This window comes from Hemiscyllium ocellatum, chromosome 22 (assembly GCF_020745735.1).
Source record: "Hemiscyllium ocellatum isolate sHemOce1 chromosome 22, sHemOce1.pat.X.cur, whole genome shotgun sequence".
NCBI classification, from domain to species: Eukaryota; Metazoa; Chordata; class Chondrichthyes; order Orectolobiformes; family Hemiscylliidae; genus Hemiscyllium; species Hemiscyllium ocellatum.
The window spans coordinates 50,176,906-50,196,211 of record NC_083422.1 but is presented as its reverse complement, the minus strand read 5'-3'; the positions used below and the strand labels follow the sequence as shown (position 1 = coordinate 50,196,211).

Genomic DNA, 19,306 nt, shown 5'->3' with positions numbered 1-19,306 from the left:
GTGAGTTGCTGCAGTGTACCTTGTAGACAGTACTCACTGTTACTACCTTGCTTCAGTGGTGGAGAGTGCCTGTATTGAAAGTGGGTGATCAATCAAACATGAATGGTGTTGGCTTTTTTGAGTGTTATTGTAGCTGCACTCTACAGGTCAGTGGGGTGAATTTCAACACACTATTGACTTGCGCCTTGTAGGTGGTGGACATGCTTTGGGAAACAAGAGGTGAATTACTCTCTGGAGAACTCACAGCCTCTGACCTGCTTTTGTAGTCATAGTATTTATATGGCAGTACAGTTTTTGATCAATGTGTAACCGTAGGATGTTGATAACAGGGGACTCAGCAATTGTAATTGCCGTTGAACATTAACTGGAGGTGGCAATATTCTTTCTTGTTGGAGATGTCATTGCACTTGATTGGTGTGAATCTTGTTTACCACTGAATAGCCCAAGCCTGAAAGTTATCCAGGTATCGCCACATATGAATATGAATTGCGTCAGTATCTGAGAAATAACAAATGATATTTTGGTATATCCAAAATGTTTTTTTGTACTATCTTGATGAATATTCATTGTTTTGCAGACTCTTACAAGCATGTCGGAATGTGAAGAGCCAACTGTGCTTAGTATATCAGCAGTACTTCCTATTGAAACCTGCAGGCGACTCACAGCATTTATCTCTGAACCTACAAACCAAGATACTAAAAATTGTTCAGTACGTATTCCTGTGAGTAGGTGGAAGGTTGTAGTTTTTAAAATTCATTCATGGGATGCCGGGCTGGCATTTATTGCCTATCCCTAATTGCCCAGAGGAGTATTAACAGTCACCCACATTGCTGTGGGTCTGTAGTCACATGTGGGCTAGACCAGGTACGGATGTCCTTCTCTAAAGGACATTAGTGAACCAGATGGGTTTTCCCAACAATCTACAATGGATTCGTGGTCACCATTAAACTCCGTAATTCCAGATTTTTATTGAATTCAAATTCCACCAACAATAGGATTCAAACATGGGTCTCCAGAACATCACTTGGGTCTCTGGATTAACAGTCCAATGATAATATCACAAGGTCATCACCTCTCCCTCGATAGATTGACTTGAGTGCATGCTGGAGACAGATTGATCTCTTTCCTATAGTAGCACCCAGTTGAGGACTTGAGATGATTTTAGAAAACGAGACAGAGGCTTGAACTGTTGGAACGGTCAACCAGATTCCTTGATAAAATCACTTCATTATAGTTTTTATTATATTCTCTGTATCTTGCATTCATAGATAATCTTGTTTTAAGAATTGCCATTCTGGGTTCATGATGAGAAGTAATGGGAGAACTTGATTAGTAATGAAAGATTAACCTAAGATCAATGCTGCGCAGTTTTTATTTGTTCTTACTTTTAAATGCTGCCTGATCACATAGCTGTCTCCTTAAAGCCTTGTGATAATACATTATTGTGGTGCTCTAGCAAGACTGCCCTGATTCTAATTTCCCTGCACTTTCCTATCTCAACACAATTAAATATTGTCATATGACTTGCATTTGTTAACTGAAAATTTTCGGTGATGAAAGAAATACTCCACAAAATGCTGGAATTATGCAAAATGGGCATTTGAATTGGGTTAGATTTTAGGAGACCTATATAACATAACTAATGGGTATTCTGTTGGATGTGAGTTTGCTCGATGAGCTGAATAGTTTATTTTCAGACATTTTGTCACCATAGTAGCTAACATAATCAGTGAGCCTCTGATGAAGCACTGGTGTTATGACTCACTTGTTCTTTGTATGTTTAGGTTTCCTAAGGTTGGTGATGCCATTTCCTGTGATGGTGTCATTTCCTGTCCTTTATCTCAGAGGATGGTAAATGGGGTCCAGGTCAATGTGTTTGTTAATAGAGTTCTGGTTGGAAAGCCATGCATCTAGGAATTCTCGTGTTTGGCTTGTCTCTGTTTGGCTTGTCCTAGGATGAATGAATTGTCCCAGTGGTGTCCTTCCTCATCTCTATATAAGGATACTTGAAGACAAAAGTCGCTTGACAATCATTTTAAGCTGAACATACTACATTAAGTGAATGTACTGCTTGCAGATACTGACATTTACCAACAGGTGGCGATAGACCTGACCCCTACAACTAGAGAACCGAATCACAGCCCTGCTCAAAAACCTTCAGAAATCTGGAGAATTAAACAAGACAGACTTCCAAAAAATGAAACCAGATGGATCCAACACACCACGCTTCTACGGATTACCTAAAATTCACAAACCAGGAGCCCCCACCCCCCGACCCATAGTTTCACAAATGTACAGATTAGCCAAGGAATTACACCAAAGACTAAAACACTTAGTAGAAGACTCAAGTCACCCCATTCACTCCACCCAAGAATTCCTGAACACGATCAAAGACACTGAAATAGGAGAGGAATGAATAATAGCATCTTTTGACGTAACAGCCCTGTTCACATCCATCAACCTGGCCAAAGAAACACTGACTACACTATTAGAAGAACCAATACACATACACCAAACACCACCAACTTCATCAGCAAGGACAACATCGTCAAGCTAGTGGATATATGCCTTACCACCCACTTCACTTTCAATAACAAAACCTTACAGACACACTGACAGAACAGCCCTGGGATATCCAAACAAACAGCACTGCCAATCATCCAACCCACACTTTGAGTCCACTACGTGGGTGACACCTTTGTCATCAATAAGGGAAATAAATTAGAGGAAACCTTCAAGACCATCAGTAATATCCTTATTGGCATAAAATTCAGTAAAGAAGAGGAAAACAACAACAAACTGTTGTTCCTAAATGTCACAGTAGAGCGAACGGCCAGTAGGGAACTTCAAACCAGCGTCTACAGGAAAACAACACATATAGACCAAATACTGAATTACAGGATCAATCACCCCAACACCCACAAACAAAGCTGCATCAGAACATTATTTCAACAAGCCAGCACACACTGAGGAACTACGAAATGCAGAGAAAAATCACCTATACCATGTATTTAAAAAGAACAGGTACCCAATGAACACAATCCACCCATTTCTCAGCAACAAACACAAACAGGCAGACATAATGCATCCAGAAACCCATCCACTCTCCCCTACATCAAAGACATCTTGGAAATGACTGCCAGATTACTCAGACCCCTTGGCATCAAGGTAGCACACAAATCCATAACACACTAAAACAGCAGCTAATGAACTTGAAAGACTCTATACAGACAACAAACAAAACTAATGTCATTTACAAAATACTATACAAGGACTGTAACAAACACTACATTGGACAAATAGGCTGAAAACTAGCCACTTGGATATATGAACATTAACTAGCCACAAAAAGACATGGCCCACTCTCACTAGTATCCTTACATACATATGAGGAAGGACACCACTTCGACTGGGACAAGCTAAACAGAGAGACGCACAAGAATTCCTCGAAGCATGGGATGTCAATTTGGACCCCATTTACCACCCTCTGAGAAAGAAATGCAGGAAATGACATCACCACAGAAAATGGCATCACTAACCCAAGGAAACCCAAACACGTAAATAGAACGTGGGTCATACCACCTGGGCTTCACCGGAAAGTCACTGATGTTACCTGGTATGGTGACGAAAAATCTGAAAATGAACCTTCCAACTCAGTGAGCAAACTAACATCCAGAACCTCAACCTGCATAGCAAATCTCAAGACTTGGGTAATCTGTTGTTTGATTTGGTGCAGTGAGAATGTGTGTGTGGATGTGTATATTTGAATCACATAGGTTTTCACATTATGGTGAAGTCTCTTCTGTCACTGCAGGGAGAAGCTGATGGACTGGAAGGATTTTCTCTTGGTCAAGAGCAAGAGGAACACTACAGTGATCTCATATCCTTGTTTGGCAATAATGATCCGTTAGAGAAAACTCTTTCCTAAAAAAAATTGTTTTAAGCATAATCTCTTCCATATAACAGGTTTAATTGCTGATCCCTGATTAGTAACTTGATCTCAGTTAGGATACCAGTTTGAATGGTGACCCTAAAGCTAGGTCTGGTGAGAGGAGAGGTGGTCACTGCTTGGGGCCACTTTCAGTACATCACCGGCGCAGACTGGGATGGGCATGGGCTCCCTGTGACACACCATATAGCCAACTCATCCTCTGGGGTTGCAAATGACATCAGTCACTCAGATGAGCTATCATAGGACTACTTACACCTGTAAAACTAGCCAGTCAATGTCATATAATCTTTTGTAATTACAGCAGTGACTGAGCAGTTTGGAAGCTCATGTATGTACCAGAAATTAACAGGAAAACCTTCTTTTCCCAACTCTGTTCTTAATTTATTTATTCCAGTGTTGCTTTACTGTCTCCTCATCTTGGGCACTCTGCTGCTAAAGTTACAAGATCTACAAAGCACTACTCATTGGAGAAACTGAAGAATAGTGAAAAATGAACCTAAATTCTGTGCTATGCAGTTTTATTTGTTCTTACTTTTAAATTTTACCTGATCACAAAGCTGCCTTTAAAGAGCCTCGTGATTGAATGTTAATGAGATGCTGTAGCAAAAATACCTTGATTCTAATTTCTCAGCATTGTCCTATCTCACAACATTGTTTTGTATTTTATGCCCACGTCCCATGCTTTTACTCCCATCTTTCTGAACCACCATATGCCTCTCTTTTATGCTGCAAGTGAAAATATCTGCTATTCAGCTGCAGCCCAGAGTAGGCTTGAATTGCCCACTATAAAATGTTCTTGGGTGATTTAATTAGTCATTTTATTTTAGTGATGTCTTCCAGCTATTCCTCTGCTCTATTTATTTAAAATCTTTTTCACCTCCATATCATCATTTCTACTTCTTCCCCATGTGTCGCTTGGTAAGAAGTGTGCAACTGAATGAGGCATCCCAGGGAACACAAACGTTGAAATTGTTGTGAGGAATTGGCTGAGGCACACGATCATAGGCTGAAACATCTGCAGTGGGAGTGGAGAAAACAAACAGGCCTTGTTTTTGCTCTCATCTACATTATACTTACTTGTACTGGAGTATTTGTGTTTCCATATGGGGGAGGATAGTTGGATACCATAGTGATGCTGACAGATGGCTGTTCAACGCTGTGCCTATCGGGAAAGAACTGGATCGTGGGTGAAACATTGGAAAGTGGCTCCACCTGTGAGATTGTACTTTACTGCCTTCTTGAGAGAAAGAAAATGTGAGGAAGCCAGTTCTAATTCTCACTTTGAGATACCTCCTGTCACTTGGCCAGTAGAACTAGTAAGAAAGATTTGTCATTGAGTATCAACTGTGCTCAGTGATTTACACTCGCTCCTGAGCCAGTTTGAAATCCTACTCCTAACATAATCCATGCTGACACTTCAATGCACTAGGCAAAAGTGAGGACTGCAGGTGCTGAAAATCAGAGTTTAGATTAGAATGGTGCTGGAAGTCAGTCAGGCAGCATCCGAGGAGCAGGAAAATCGATGTTTCGGGCGAAAGCCCTTCATCAGAACTTCAGTGCAGTAACTGAGAAAGTACTGTACTCTTTGAGGTCCTAATTTGGGATTGGCACCCTATCTGCTCCCTTGTGTATGGTTTTAGAGATTTGGTGCACTTTTGGATGAAGGGAATTTCTCACTGGCATCTTGGCTGCTACCTTACCCCTAACCAGCATCATTGAAGCAGATTGCCTGGCCATTATCATATTGCAGCTTCTGGGAGCTGGCTGTGTTTAATCAGGCTGCTATATTTCCTATATTACAACAATGTCTACAGTCCAAAAACACTTCATTAACACTCCATTGTGTCATCCAAGGTGGTAAAAGGCATGATATGAATATTAGTATTCCTTCCTCTCGTGCTTCCTACTGAACCATGTTGAGTTCAGTTATTATTTCAGGAAGTTGAAGCTGAACCATGTTTAATTATCTTTAACACTACTGTTTGGTAAAGTTTGAATCTGGTATTCTGTCATTACTACTTTTGACATTACTAGTATTGTGAAGCCTTTAATTCCTTGAAGTTTTCCTTAACTTGGGATTATACATATCTGAAAGATTTCCCAGGACTCATTCATTTCATCTATGTGGATCGGACTGTTGGTCAAATGATTGCACCTTCGTTAAATGTATCAGAAAAATCCACAGAGCTGGGGAAAGGACCATTGGCTTCATTTATCAAAAGCAAGGTACACCTTGGAAAATGGGCTGGAATCATACAGCATAGAAACAGGTCCTTCAGCCCTCCATGTCAATGCTGACCCACAAACACCAAACAATACGGTCGGTTCTGATATAACGCGATAGTTACCTTCTTGTGCAATCTTGCGCTATAAGAAAATCGCGCAGTCGCCGCACCATTTAAACTAATGGGGTTGGAATCGTATTATAGCCAATATAGGTAAGAAAAATTTGTGTTCTACAAATAATGGTCTAAACTCTTTAATCACATTAAAGCCAATTCATGTTGAAGAAACATTCATTATCGCAGAACCGACTGTAATCCCCCATTTACCTGCATTTGGTCCATAGCCTACTATGCCCTTTGTTCCTCAGTACTCCCTATGAACCTACAATTCGTTGTGTACGTCCTTCCCTTATTAGACATCCAAAATGTTTACCTCAAACTTATGCTATACTTTGTGATGGGCAACTCCAAGGTCATTTTTGGGAATTGAAATAGTTTCAGAATGTATGATTAAATAAAGAGTAGCATCTACTACAATGTTCAATAGCTGAACACTCAGATGGACACCAGTACCAGATCACTGCTTTGTTTTTCTACTTCACTGTCTGCTCTCTTATTAGCAATGGTATAGCCAGGGGTAACACAGGAACTTTATTTTGTTCATTATTTTAGGACCTGAACTGACTTTATTCATTTCAAGGTACAAAGTCATTTCAATTCTTGCTATTATTCTGAGCTGGGTTTGAAAAGCCAGTGCCATTACAGTACTTGGTTCCCTCAAATTAGTCGTAATTAAATAATCTCACGGTGTTTTCCCATTCATTTCCTGTTTGAAAGAAGATAAGGAGATTGTGGTAAATGCTGCTAGAAGCTCTTTTCTGAAGTGTGACTGTTCATGTTTGGTTTAGATTAATGGCCTATAGCTTTATCGTCATCATGAATGAGAGAGAAATCACATAAATATTTAAATCAAAGTTGGGACCTTGCAGCAATTTTGAGTTTCTTCTGGCTAGCGAATGCTGTGTGTATATCTTTTCAAGGTAGAATTGAATATATAGATAGCGATCCTTACTGGGACCACTGCAGGTTGCTGTCAAAGTATTCAATACAAGATATGTTTCTGATGTTGTTGTTTCTCAACGCCATTTCAAATATTATCACTCTCCTGGTCAGCTTGGCTGTCCATAGAGCAGCATTTGATGAGCTGCCTACTGGTGATGATTTGATATTGGCAGCTTAATAATTAGTGGCATTGTTATGTGGTCTCAGTTTTCCTGCTCATTGTCTACCTGATGCATCTGCAAAATGATATGGTCCCTGCTCACTCATCTCCTGTGTTGTCTAGTTATGGGCTCTTGTGTTTATTCATTGTCAGAGTTCACCCTGGGGCTTTCAGTGATCATTGTCAGTGGGCTTATTTTGGTACTTCTACAATTAGCAGTAGTAATGACTATCCAATGTTATGTAATGTCTTGCTGAGCAATGGGTTTATGCACTTTTAAACTATCTTGAGATTACCTCAGTCTTCAAATGTGGTGACATATACACAGGCTCCCCATTACCCTTTGGTAGCTCAAAGGGCATATCCGTTTAATCGGTGCCAGTATTAACACTCATAGAGTCATACAGTTGTACAGCATGGAAACAGACCCTTCTGTCCAATCTGTCCATGCCGACCAGATATCCCAACCCAGTCTAGTCCCACATGTCCGCATCCAGCCCATATTCCTCCAAACCCTTCCTATTCATATACCCATCCAAATGCCTCTTAAATGTTGCAATTGCACCAGCCTTCACCACTTCCTCTGGCAGCTCATTCCATACACGTACCACCTTCTGTGTGAAAAAGTTGCCCCTTAGGTCTCTTTTATATCTTTCCCCTCTCACCGTAAACCTGTGCCCTCTAGTTCTGGTCTCCCTGATCCCAGGGAAAAGACTTTGTCTATTTATCCTATCCATGCCCCTCATAATTTTGTAAACCTCTATAAGATCACCCCCCCCCCATCCTCTTGCTCCAGGGAAAACAGCCCCAAACTGTTCAGCCTCTTCCTACAGCTCAAATCCTCCAAGCCTGGCAGTATCCTTGTAAATCTTTTCTGAACCCTTTCAAATTTCACAACATCTTTCCGATAGGAAGGAGACCAGAATTGCACACAGTATTCCAACAGTGGCCTAACCAATGTCCTGTACAGCCACAACATGACCCTCCCAACTCCTGTACTCAATACTCTGACCAATAAAGGAAAGCATACCAAACGCCTTCTTCACTATCCTATCTACCTGCAACATCACTTTCAAGGAGCTATGAACCTGCACTCCAAGGTCTCTTTGTTCAGCAACACTCCCTAGGACCTTACCATTAAGTGTATACATCCTGCTAAGATTTGCTTTCCAAAAATGCAGCACCTTACATATCTGAATTAAACTCCATCTGCCACTTCTCAGCCCATTGGCCCATCTGGTCCAGATCCTGTTGTAATCTGAGGTAACCCTCTTCGCTCTCCAATTTTGGTGTCATCAGCAAACTTACTAACTGTACCTCTTATGCTCGCATCCAAATCATTTATGTAAATGACAAAAATTAGAGGACCCAGCACCGATCCTTGTGGCATTCCACTGGTCACAGGCCTCCAGTATGAAAAACAACCCTCCACCACCACCCTCTGTCTTCTACCTTTAAGCCAGTTCTGTATCCAAATGGCTAGTTCTCCCTGTATTCCATGAGATCTAATCTTGCGAATCAGTCTCCCATGGGGAACCTTGTCGAACGTCTTATTAAAGTCCATATAGTTCACATCTACCACTCTTCCCTCATCAATCCTCTTTGTTACTTCCTCAAAAAACTCAAGTTTGTGAGACATGATTTCACACGCACAAAGCCATGTTGACTATCCCTAATCAGCCTTTCCAAATACATGTCCATCCTGTCCCTCCGGATTCCCTCCAACAACTTGCCCACCACCGAGGTCAGGCTCACTGGTCTATAGTTCCCTGACTTGTCTTAACCGCCCTTCTTAAACAGTGGCACCACGTTAGCCAACCCCCAGTCTTCCGGCACCTCACCAGTAACTATCGATGATACAAATATCTCAGCGAGAGGCTCAGCAATCATTTCTCTAGCACTCAGTATAATTGTGATTTGTTATATATGTCATTACATTATATGTGTTTCTGTGTGAATGTTTTTAACTAAAGACCTTCTTCTTTACCAGGTGTGGTCTCTGGTTGGTATGGGACGCCGGTATTTGCAGAAGGGATACACCACACTCACATTCCGTGATGGAGACTACTACTGCTGCTATTTCCTTTGGTTTGAGAATGAAAGTGTGAGTATCTTTTGAAATTAATGTTTTAATCAAGTGTAGACTACCCCACACAGACACAATAAAGGATATGTGTGACCTTACAGTTTCTTCACAGAGCTCGTGTATTGTATCTTCAAGAAGGGAAAGGAAACATCTTCGAAGCACACTGCAGACTGGCAGAATATACCACTTATGTAATGTCTTATATGAACAAGCTCCAGCAATGATGTTGTTTCCATCCAATGAGAATTATACGTGTTTCTTCTCAAGTTGTTGTGTGGTGGCATTTGATAGAACCCTAACATTTTTGTCTTCTTTCAATTTTACAAATCAGGGTTACAAGTTACCAGTCATAGAACTGCCAGTGTTGTCTGATGACTCTGCTCCGATTGGGATTTTAACTGGTGATTATTACAGGTACAACATTTTTGCAAAATGTTTTTTGGCTTCTAAGCGATAATATGATTTGTGAATTAGGGACTGGGACTGCTGTTTGGAATACTTGTGGAAAGCTGAAGATTTTGTCGATGTGATCAGATGGGCCAATGGGCCGAGGAGTGGCAGATGGAGTTTAATTTCGATAAATGTGAGGTGCTGTGTTTTTGAAAGGCAAATCAGGGCAGGACTTATACACTTAATGGTAAGATCCTGGGGAGTGTTGCTGAACAAAGAGACACGGGAGTGCAAGTTCATAGCTCCTTAAAAGTAGAGTCGCAGGTAAATAGGATAGTGATGAAGGTATTTAATATGCTTGCCTTTATTGGTCAGTGCATTGAGTATAGGAGTTGGGAGGTCATATTGCAGCTGTACAGGACATTTGTTAGGCCGTATTTGGCATACTGTGTGCAATTCTGGTCTCCCTGCTATAGGAATGATGTTGTGAAACTCGAAGGGGTTCAGAAAAGATTTACAAGAATGTTGTCAAGGTTGGAGGGTTTCAGCTATAGGGAGAGGTTGAATAGGCTGGGGTTGTTTTCCTGGAGTGTCTGAGGCTGAGTGATGACTTTGTAGAGGTTTATAAAATCATGAGGGGCATGGATAGGATAAATAGACAAGGTTTTTCCCTGGGGTGGGGGAGTCTACAACTAGAGGGCTTGGGTTTAAGGTGAGAGCATAAAGATTTAAAAGGGACTTAAGTGGAACTGTTTAACATAGAGGGTGCTGCGTGTGTGGAAGGAGGTGCCAGAGGAAGTGATGGAGGCTGGTACAATTACAACATTTAAAAGGTATCTGGATGGGTATAGGAATAGGAAGGGTTTTGAGGGATATGGGCCAAATGCTGGCAAATGGGACTAAATTAATTTAGGCTATCTGGTTGGCATGGACAAGTTGGACTGAAGAGTCTGTTTCTGTACTGCACACCTCTCTGACAAAAGCACCAATGAATGTACTGGTGCCGCAGCGGTGCAATGTACTGGAGCATTGTCCCAGAACAGAAGGTGGGGCATGAAGCCACAATGTTCTGAAGTTAATCTCTGTTCCGAGGTAAACTCCAGCTGCTTCTCCAAAAGGAAACTGTGGAAATATCCTCTCTCTCCTGTACAATGCCTTGCTCCTCTCATAAACATCTATATGCCACAAGGTGATGGTATTGATGCTGAACTGGCAATCTAGAGAACCAGGTAATGTTCTGGGGTCCTGGGTTACAATCCAGTACAGCAGTTTTGAATGTAATTAAATCTGGAATTAATAACCACAAAACGATTGTTGTGAAACAAAAGCCCATATGGTTCAGTAATGTCCTTTAGGGAAGAAAAACTGACCTTACCTGATCAGGCCTAGACATGAAGGTAGGCACTGCCCTCTGAAATGCCCCCAGCAAGCTACTCAGTTATGTCAAAAACGTGAACAACAGTGATTCAAGAAGGTACCTCTAAACTTCAAGGGCATCTAGGAATCGGCAATAAATGTTGACCTACTCACATTCCATGAATGAATTTTCATTTAAAATTAGAAGGCTGAAAGAGGGTAATTAAAAATTACAGCACTGTAAGAGTTCTGAATCATGGATTTATGACAGGGAGTTCACATCCAACATATTTACAAGCGTCCTTGCAAGATTGGGTTTTGGTGATCTCAGCAAAGCACCAACGAAAGGATATGTGTAAATCCTGAAGATGTGCTGATGAATGGTGTGTGTGGACAAATGGGTGGAGCAGCAGACAGGACTGTTCTGGTCTTAGTTTATCTAACCAGAGTCAGACATCACACAACACCAGGTTATAGTCCCAACGGGTTTATTTAAAATCAAAAGCTTTTGGAGCTCTGCGCTCCAAAAGTCTGTGGTTTTAAATAAATCCGTTGGACTATAACCTGGTGTCGTGTGACTTCTGACTTTGTCCAGCCCAATCCAACATTGGCAGCTCCACATTGTATTTAACCAGAGGAAGAGAGCAGAAATCCAAAAATGCAGTGAGTCTGTACAAGTCTCTCACATGTGCACAGTAGACATAAACTGTGCAGGTTTGGTCATAGTGCTGTACCGAAGTTATTCAGGTTTTGGTGATTGTGTTGAAAGAGGACACCAAACTGCTTCCCAGTTTAAAGCAGCTGAGTTTGGAGGAAAGCCTCTTTATCTGTACAAGAGAAGATTCATATTTAAGAATATCTAACTGTACCAATGTTTTTAAAATGTCAGAGCAATTAAATCTTGATAACACATTCAGTATTCCTAGGAACATTGGTCTGGATTTCAAAATACAGCAGTATATTGAAATGACACAGAACACTGTAGGCCTGTCCCTTTCTGGGAGAGAATAAGTTGGAGTTTGTTTTGGCTGGTAACCATGTTTAACAGCTGGAAAGGAAATGTATGGAATAAAACAAAATAAAAACCAAGGGCAGATTTGGTAACAGCCACTTGTCAAATTTACTTACACAAAAGCAACTAACATTTTTAGTTTACTTGTGAAATAGCCTAGGTTTGGAAATAAATTATTAACATGTTAAGTGATACTCAGCTTCTTGTTTCTATTCTCTGTCCATATATTTTCAGAGATACAAATGTTATTTGTATTTATAGGCTTGTGTGCTGTTGTAATCTCTAGTTTTCATGTGAGGTGGTGACAGTAAGTGTTGGGGCTTGAAACATAACGTGTCTAGATTTTACAACATGTGTCATACAGCATCTATTCTATCTCTTTCTCAGGAAGCTACTGCGATATTATGGCAAGAACCACAGCTTGGAGGTGATCAAGTGCTTTGAGCTGCTCACTATCCACCTGGGTGTCATTCCCACAGAGTTCATCATTCAGCAATGCTCTGACCTGGCACGCAGGTTGTGGGAACCCTCACGCATTCCAATCCTTTAAACAGCAGGACAAAGATCACTGGAAGCTTGGAGGCTGGTCTTCTGTGTTGGTGAGATCAGATGTTAACAGAAAGGGCAAACACTCAGAAAAACTGCTACACATAGGAGATAGTGCTGCATATTTGAATTTTTAACCGAAGTTGGAGGCCACAGTAAGCTCAGGGCTAGTGACAAGTATAACCCTGTCGCCAGCAGTCATTAAGCTTCAAGCTTTTCAATTCCAGTTGGTTCCGGTATCTCAGTTACAAGATTCCTCCATTGCTGCAAGAGATTCAAATCTTTTTCCTGTGGCTAGTACATGTTAGGAGAAGGTGAGAAGTGGGAAATGGATTGAGATCATTTTTGATAGAACTTCACCATTTAGCATTTCTGTAAGGTTTTATACCTGAATGGCAACCAATACATGTTTTTGGGTTGATTGGTTTTATATCCAATTGCCTAACAGATTGTAGCCATTGTAGCTAAATCTCTGCCCTCTAAGGTAGAGATACATCTTGCTTCACATTCAAGCATACAAACAACACAATCATTTTTGGATTCATGATCTGTGTTGAGTAGCTCACTTCAATGGGACAGCAGCTGTCTGCCTTATTAGATCCTAGGCTAGGAAAAGTAGCATTGGCTAAACCCTCCATTACCTGATGAAAGCTTCAGGAAGTATGTGTTAGGGTTAAAAATCACACAACACCAGGTTATAGTCCAACAGGTTTATTTGGAAGCATTAGCTTTCGGAGCCACTGCTCCTTCATCAGGTGGTTATGGCGTATAAGATCATAAGAAACAGAATTTGTAGTAAAAGTTTACAGTGTGACGTAACTCAAATTATATATTGAAAAATTCCAGGATTGTTTGTTAAATCTTTCATCTCTTAGAATGAACATGTTGGTTTCAGTTCTTTCATATGTAAATTGCAGAGCTTTTTTAACGTTAACATTCTCAAGTGAACTTTAACAATTGGTGTCATATGGCCCAGATAATGCATTTAAGGTGTGAGACTGTCTGTGTCACAATGTTCAGACTGATTCTAATCTAAAAAAACGGATTTACAGAATCTTGCGTGGATTCATGCAGTTTTTGAGCAAAGTGACTAGATTTCAATGAAATGCTTCCTGCCATAAATATTAAAAATCCATCTTAATTTGTGGATGTTGGTCTTTTGGAGCAGGCAGAATTAAAAGTGTATCCCAGCAGGATACCGGAGCAGTGGCAGGGCCTGGGCTCTGGGTCGTTTAGGGAGATGTTAATAAAGATTAAGCTGGCACTCCTTTTACTTCAAAGCACTTATAATGTGGAATTTGCTACCATGTAGAGAAAATGAAGTGGATAGCATAGATACATTCGGGGGGAAAGTTAGGAAAGTGCATGAATGAGAGACGAATACAAGTATTGGCTAATACGGTGGGATGATCGGGACTTATGTTGAGCATTATCACCAGTGATCCAGTTGAGCCAAATGGCCCTTAGTGTGCTGTTAATTCCACTTACTGACTTGCCATTGAGTAGAGATGTATATTACTTTCATTTAATAGATTAATGCTTTTAATTTCTTTTGCTGAAAGTATTACCAGTCTGTAAAATTAAATATGAAATGTCAAAATTAAAAACTATAACACTGGAAGAATTCAGCAAGTAAGTCCATTGATTTGGAGAGATCTGGACAGTTACTTGTTTGTATGATTTTTGTTAAAACAGAGGTTTCTCCTCTAGGATGTGATTTCCATGTTCAGTAAACATGACCCAAAACTGTATTAACATTCCAGCAAAGCTGACATAAAAACGGAACTGCATGGTGACTCCTGAAAATGAACTTCAGAAAATTGGACATTCTTTCTGATGTAGCAGTGGTTCTATGCTTTTCTAGTTCTCCTGCTTAATAAACTTTATCTTTACCAACCCCTTTGATCGTCTCTGTAAAAGAATGTGTTCAGAGAAAAGGATTTGCCAGACTTCAGTCAAAGAAGCTCCCAAAACCTGGGACACTTCAGATGTGCAAATGTCATGTTACTTTATATCAAAGCCATTTGTGTTATTTTCACTTTACATAACTGAGTCTTGTTTCACTTGAATATTGCTGAACACTTTGTCTGAATTAGTTTCTTCCCCTTGATTCTTTTTCTTCATTCCATTCTGTCTTGGACCAGAGGATTTTAAAACAATTAGTGGCTTTCGATTGCTATATACATTTTCTCAACTCAAAGCTCAGAGAGTCCACCTCATGTTTCAAGTTTCAAAGTGTATGAGCGAGACAAAAAGCAGTTGAAAGGTGCTCAACAAACAATGAAAACCAGAATAGATATAAAATGACCAAAACTTGAAATGTTGTTGCTTTTTAAACAAGGTGTTAGTAATTTATTGAGGGGAGCTAATAAAAGAAAGGTTCTGCAGAATTGATCAAATCAAAAGGAAACTCGATGACATGAATTATATAGTGAATAGACAGGAAGAAAAAAATAACTTGTTGTCATGTTAATGAATTAATTATCATGTTGATATGTTAAATAAATAATATGACAGTGTTACCACTCTGATGGGAGGAAGGCTCTGGTAATCAAACTGCACTACTCCATGAGTGGACTGATTGTGAATGGGGGGAGGCTGTAGTCGAGGGGTATTGTCACTCATTTAGTAACCTGGTAATGTTCCGAGAGTTTGGGTGGAGCTGAAATTCAATAAAAATCTGGAATATAAAGTCTAATAATGATCAAGAAACCATTATTAATTATCCTGTAAACCCATCTGGTTCACGAACTATTGTCCTTCAGAGAAGGAAAACCACAATCCTTAGCTGGTCTAGGCTTTATGTGACTCGAGTCCACAGCAATGAGGTTGACTCTTACATACCCTCTGAAATAGCCTCAAAGCCATTCAGTTGTATCAACAATTAGAAAGTCTCAAAAACTGAATGAAACCAGATGGATCAACCAGCATCAACTAAGACTGGAAATGACAATGGTAAACACAGCTCTGTCGACCTTTTAAGTTCTGTTTACGAAGGCAGGCTGTCTCGCATGTCAAGCAACAGCCTAACATAGTCATATTCACATGATCATACTTAGTAGCTATGTTTTAGACAATACCATTACCATCCCTGGGCTTCTCCTATCCCAATGACAGGACAGACCCAGCAGAGACCTTATGGCACAGTCAGAGGGAGCTCCCTTGGAAGTCTTCAGCATTGATTCTGGACCCCATGATGTCTTACAGCATCATGTGGAACATAGGCAAGGAAACCTCTTGCTGATTACCACGTAACCTCCCCCCAACCCCACCTTCCAAGATCAGCTGTTAATCAGTCATCCTCCATGTTGAACAATATTTGGAAGAAGTGCTGAGAGTGGCAAGACTCCAGAATGTACACTGGATAGGAGATTTCAATGTCCATCACTAGGTGTGGCTGGGCAATACCATCACTGAGGTCAAGTCTAAAGGAATTAGCTGCTACAGTGGGTCTGCAGCCTACAATAAGCAAAAAAACATTCTTCACCTCATCCTCACCAATCTGCTGCCACCGCTAAATCTGTCCATGATGGTATCGGTAGAGGAACACCACACAACCCTTGAGAAGATGAAGTCCGACTTCACGTTGAGAATACCCTATATCATGTGTGGCACTACTGTGCTTAATAGGATAGACTTTCAACAAATTTCAACCTAAGAAGCATTCATGAGACACTGTGGGCAATCAACACAGCGGAATTATACTTGCAACCTCATGGCCTGGTGCACGAACACACACACACAACCTCCATCCCCTGCCCTCACAACTATCATTAAGCCAAGGGATCAACCAGAGGAGTCAATGAAGAGTGCAGGAGGGCATGCCAGGAGCAGCACATATCTAAATATGAGGTTTCCAATCTGGTGAGATTACAAAACAGGACTGCTTGCATACCAAACAGCAACTGATGGAACTAAGTGATTCCACAACCAATAGCAATCTGCAGTCATTGCTATTTCCAATCGTGAGTAGTGGTGGACAATTAACAACTCAGTAGAGGACAAGGTTTCACAAGTATTCTCAGCCTCAAGAATGGGGGGCCTCAATATGTTGGTGCAAAAGATAAAGCTGTACCATTTACAACAATCTTCAGCCAGAAATGCCAATTGGATGATCATCTAGAGGCCCCCCAGTCTTGCAGATCCCAGTTTTCAATTAATTTGATTCACTCCTCACGATATCAAGAAATGGCCAGAGGCACTGGATACTGCAAAGGTGTGATGAAAGATATATAAGATATATATTTAATGTTTTGGAAGTTAGATTTTAAAACAGAGCCACAGGGATTTTGGTTAGTTCTTTGAGATTTTTTTTAAATAGTCAGAAAGTCATTCTGGAACAGTGACAAAAACATCATATGAGTTAAACCAACTGCCTGGCAGACTCCTGTGGTCTCACTGGATAAAATATTTATACTGCTGGGTTTATGTCACGCAAGTTAATACATTATTGCAATTAGTTTTGACTTCAGAATAATCACCTTGTCCAGTTCAGAAGAATCTAGAGTTCAGTTCAGAATATTTCTCCTGGTAGGGAAACCAGTTCTTTACCAGTTTAGTCAATGGAACCACTCACCAAAGCAAAAATGTTTCCAAGCTTCCAGAACAGGAAAGCCTGTGTAGAAACCTTCAAGTTGTTAGAACTGAAAAGGGTTTAAGTCCTTAGAATTGTGAAATGGTCATGCCCAAAGACTGAGACAGAAATTGTAAAATTGCCTGCACGGTGCCAAGAAACTGGAAGGAATCACTAAGTGGAAACTTACGGTTAAACACTGTTGTTAAACAACATCTGCAGCCATATGTAACCATGTTTCAGTGATTAACCACGTTAACTAACTAGAAGTATATAAGATCTTTCAAGTAGAGTTTGATTCTAAGGTCTGACTTGCCAACTTAAAAGCTAGGTTCATAACAATGTACAACTAGAAGATGCCTGACATTAGACCATGAATGATCAATTCAATAAGGGAACTTGGTCATCAGAAAGTAACTTGCCACTGCTGTGTCAATGAGTCTCTGGTCCTAACTGTTCAACTGGCTAGCTTACCTCTCTAACTGTGTGCAAACAGAGATGGATTGATTGAACTAAGTGAATCCAATTGTAACTGTTGCTCTTCTGTTCACTTGTTTTAAAATAAAACCACTTATTAATTCAGATTTCTGGTCTCATTTGGCCTGGTTTGCTCATACAGGCTGTGACAAAATTGGAGAAGCATCTCTGAGGAATTACAATGTTAATGTATCAATAGGTACACCTCAACATGTTGCAAGAGCCTACATATTTTTATTCCCAGTGTTGTCACAAACGAAAAATTTGATTAAACCACAAAATGCTCTATTTTACTGGTCTACTTCAGGTTAAAAGAATGTGAACATTCAGGATTATTTTACATAAAATTATTTTGTTGTTAATTATAATAAAACCTTTTCACCAATTGCAAAAAAATACAAGTTGAATTGCTAACCGATAAATCTACAATTTAAAACTCTAATCCTTTCCTTAAAATTCCCACACATTTGCAATCAGACCCATGAAGAAACAAGACAAGACACAAATATTGCAGGTGAGAAGGAAAGAAAGTGTCAGAGATGGACTGTTCAGCCTGGAGCACAGATGTCAATGAGTGTTTTTTCAAGTCTTTGCTAATGACATGAGGTTATGGATCCAAGGATTTTCAGTCTTTCATTCGGTAATTGAGGATTCACTCTTTTCGTGCCTCGGAAGATTATCTTTTTATTTTTTCAGTGGGGCTTTGCAGAGTGAGCAACCTATGCAGAAAAATGATGGATAGTAGCTAATTACTTGTGATTTACTACTCCACACAGGCAACAAAGTGATCTGAATGCTTTGTTTTCCACAGTCTGGATGGTCCTGCTGTATTGCTTACACATTGGGCTGTAATGACCTGCCTAGCAACTAATCAAGTTGTTGTTACTATGCTGAGCCCAGAACAACAGGTCCTGATTGTAAAGTTAATTAAAATGCTGTCTGACCAAAAATGTCATGAATACATACATGTGGAGCAGTTCTATTAGGAATGCTCCCTCACTGCTTGGATCAGACAACATTGTAGATATGACTCACAATGTGTTCTAGTAACTTGTTTTAAAACTGCAACATCTCTCACAGTTTCCTTGGTTTAAAGCAATATCTAGTCCCACTTTTAGTCCACAGTACAAAAGGAAAAGTGTATCTTCATGCTAGATTGAAATGGTTAATTTAGTTAACTAATCAGCTACGCTCCAGTCGAGCTTGATTACTCTGTGTGATGTTGGGAGAAACTCATTTTCCTTTTTATGCCTTACTTAAATTCTTAGCGCAGTAAAAGAAATGCTAGCTGCAGACTTAGAAAGAAGCTGACTTTTAATTTACCACTCATCAAACTTGCTCTCTCCTTTATATTCAATAATGTCACCAGTACTCCTTATTTTCCTGCACAAATATCAGGCCATGTTCAATGTCACTGTTGTATCTATAGGTAATTCAAATGTTTACAGGGATGCAGTGCTGCACTTC

The 19,306-nt window shown here is 40.2% G+C and overlaps 1 protein-coding gene across 2 annotated transcripts in view; it reads left to right on the top strand.

The window, feature by feature from the left end:
* The window catches only part of hps1 (HPS1 biogenesis of lysosomal organelles complex 3 subunit 1), a 43,199-nt gene extending 25,294 nt beyond the window's left edge, over positions 1-17,905 (top strand). For both annotated transcript variants that reach the window (XM_060842207.1, XM_060842206.1), the window contains exons 12-17: positions 578-709; positions 3,815-3,885; positions 6,042-6,178; positions 9,390-9,503; positions 9,817-9,899; positions 12,631-17,905. In XM_060842207.1, coding sequence (XP_060698190.1) covers positions 578-709; positions 3,815-3,885; positions 6,042-6,178; positions 9,390-9,503; positions 9,817-9,899; positions 12,631-12,793 — 700 coding nt within the window. In that variant the 3' untranslated portion in view covers positions 12,794-17,905. The remainder of the gene's footprint in view (positions 1-577; positions 710-3,814; positions 3,886-6,041; positions 6,179-9,389; positions 9,504-9,816; positions 9,900-12,630) is intronic.
* Positions 17,906-19,306: the final 1,401 nt, after the last annotated feature.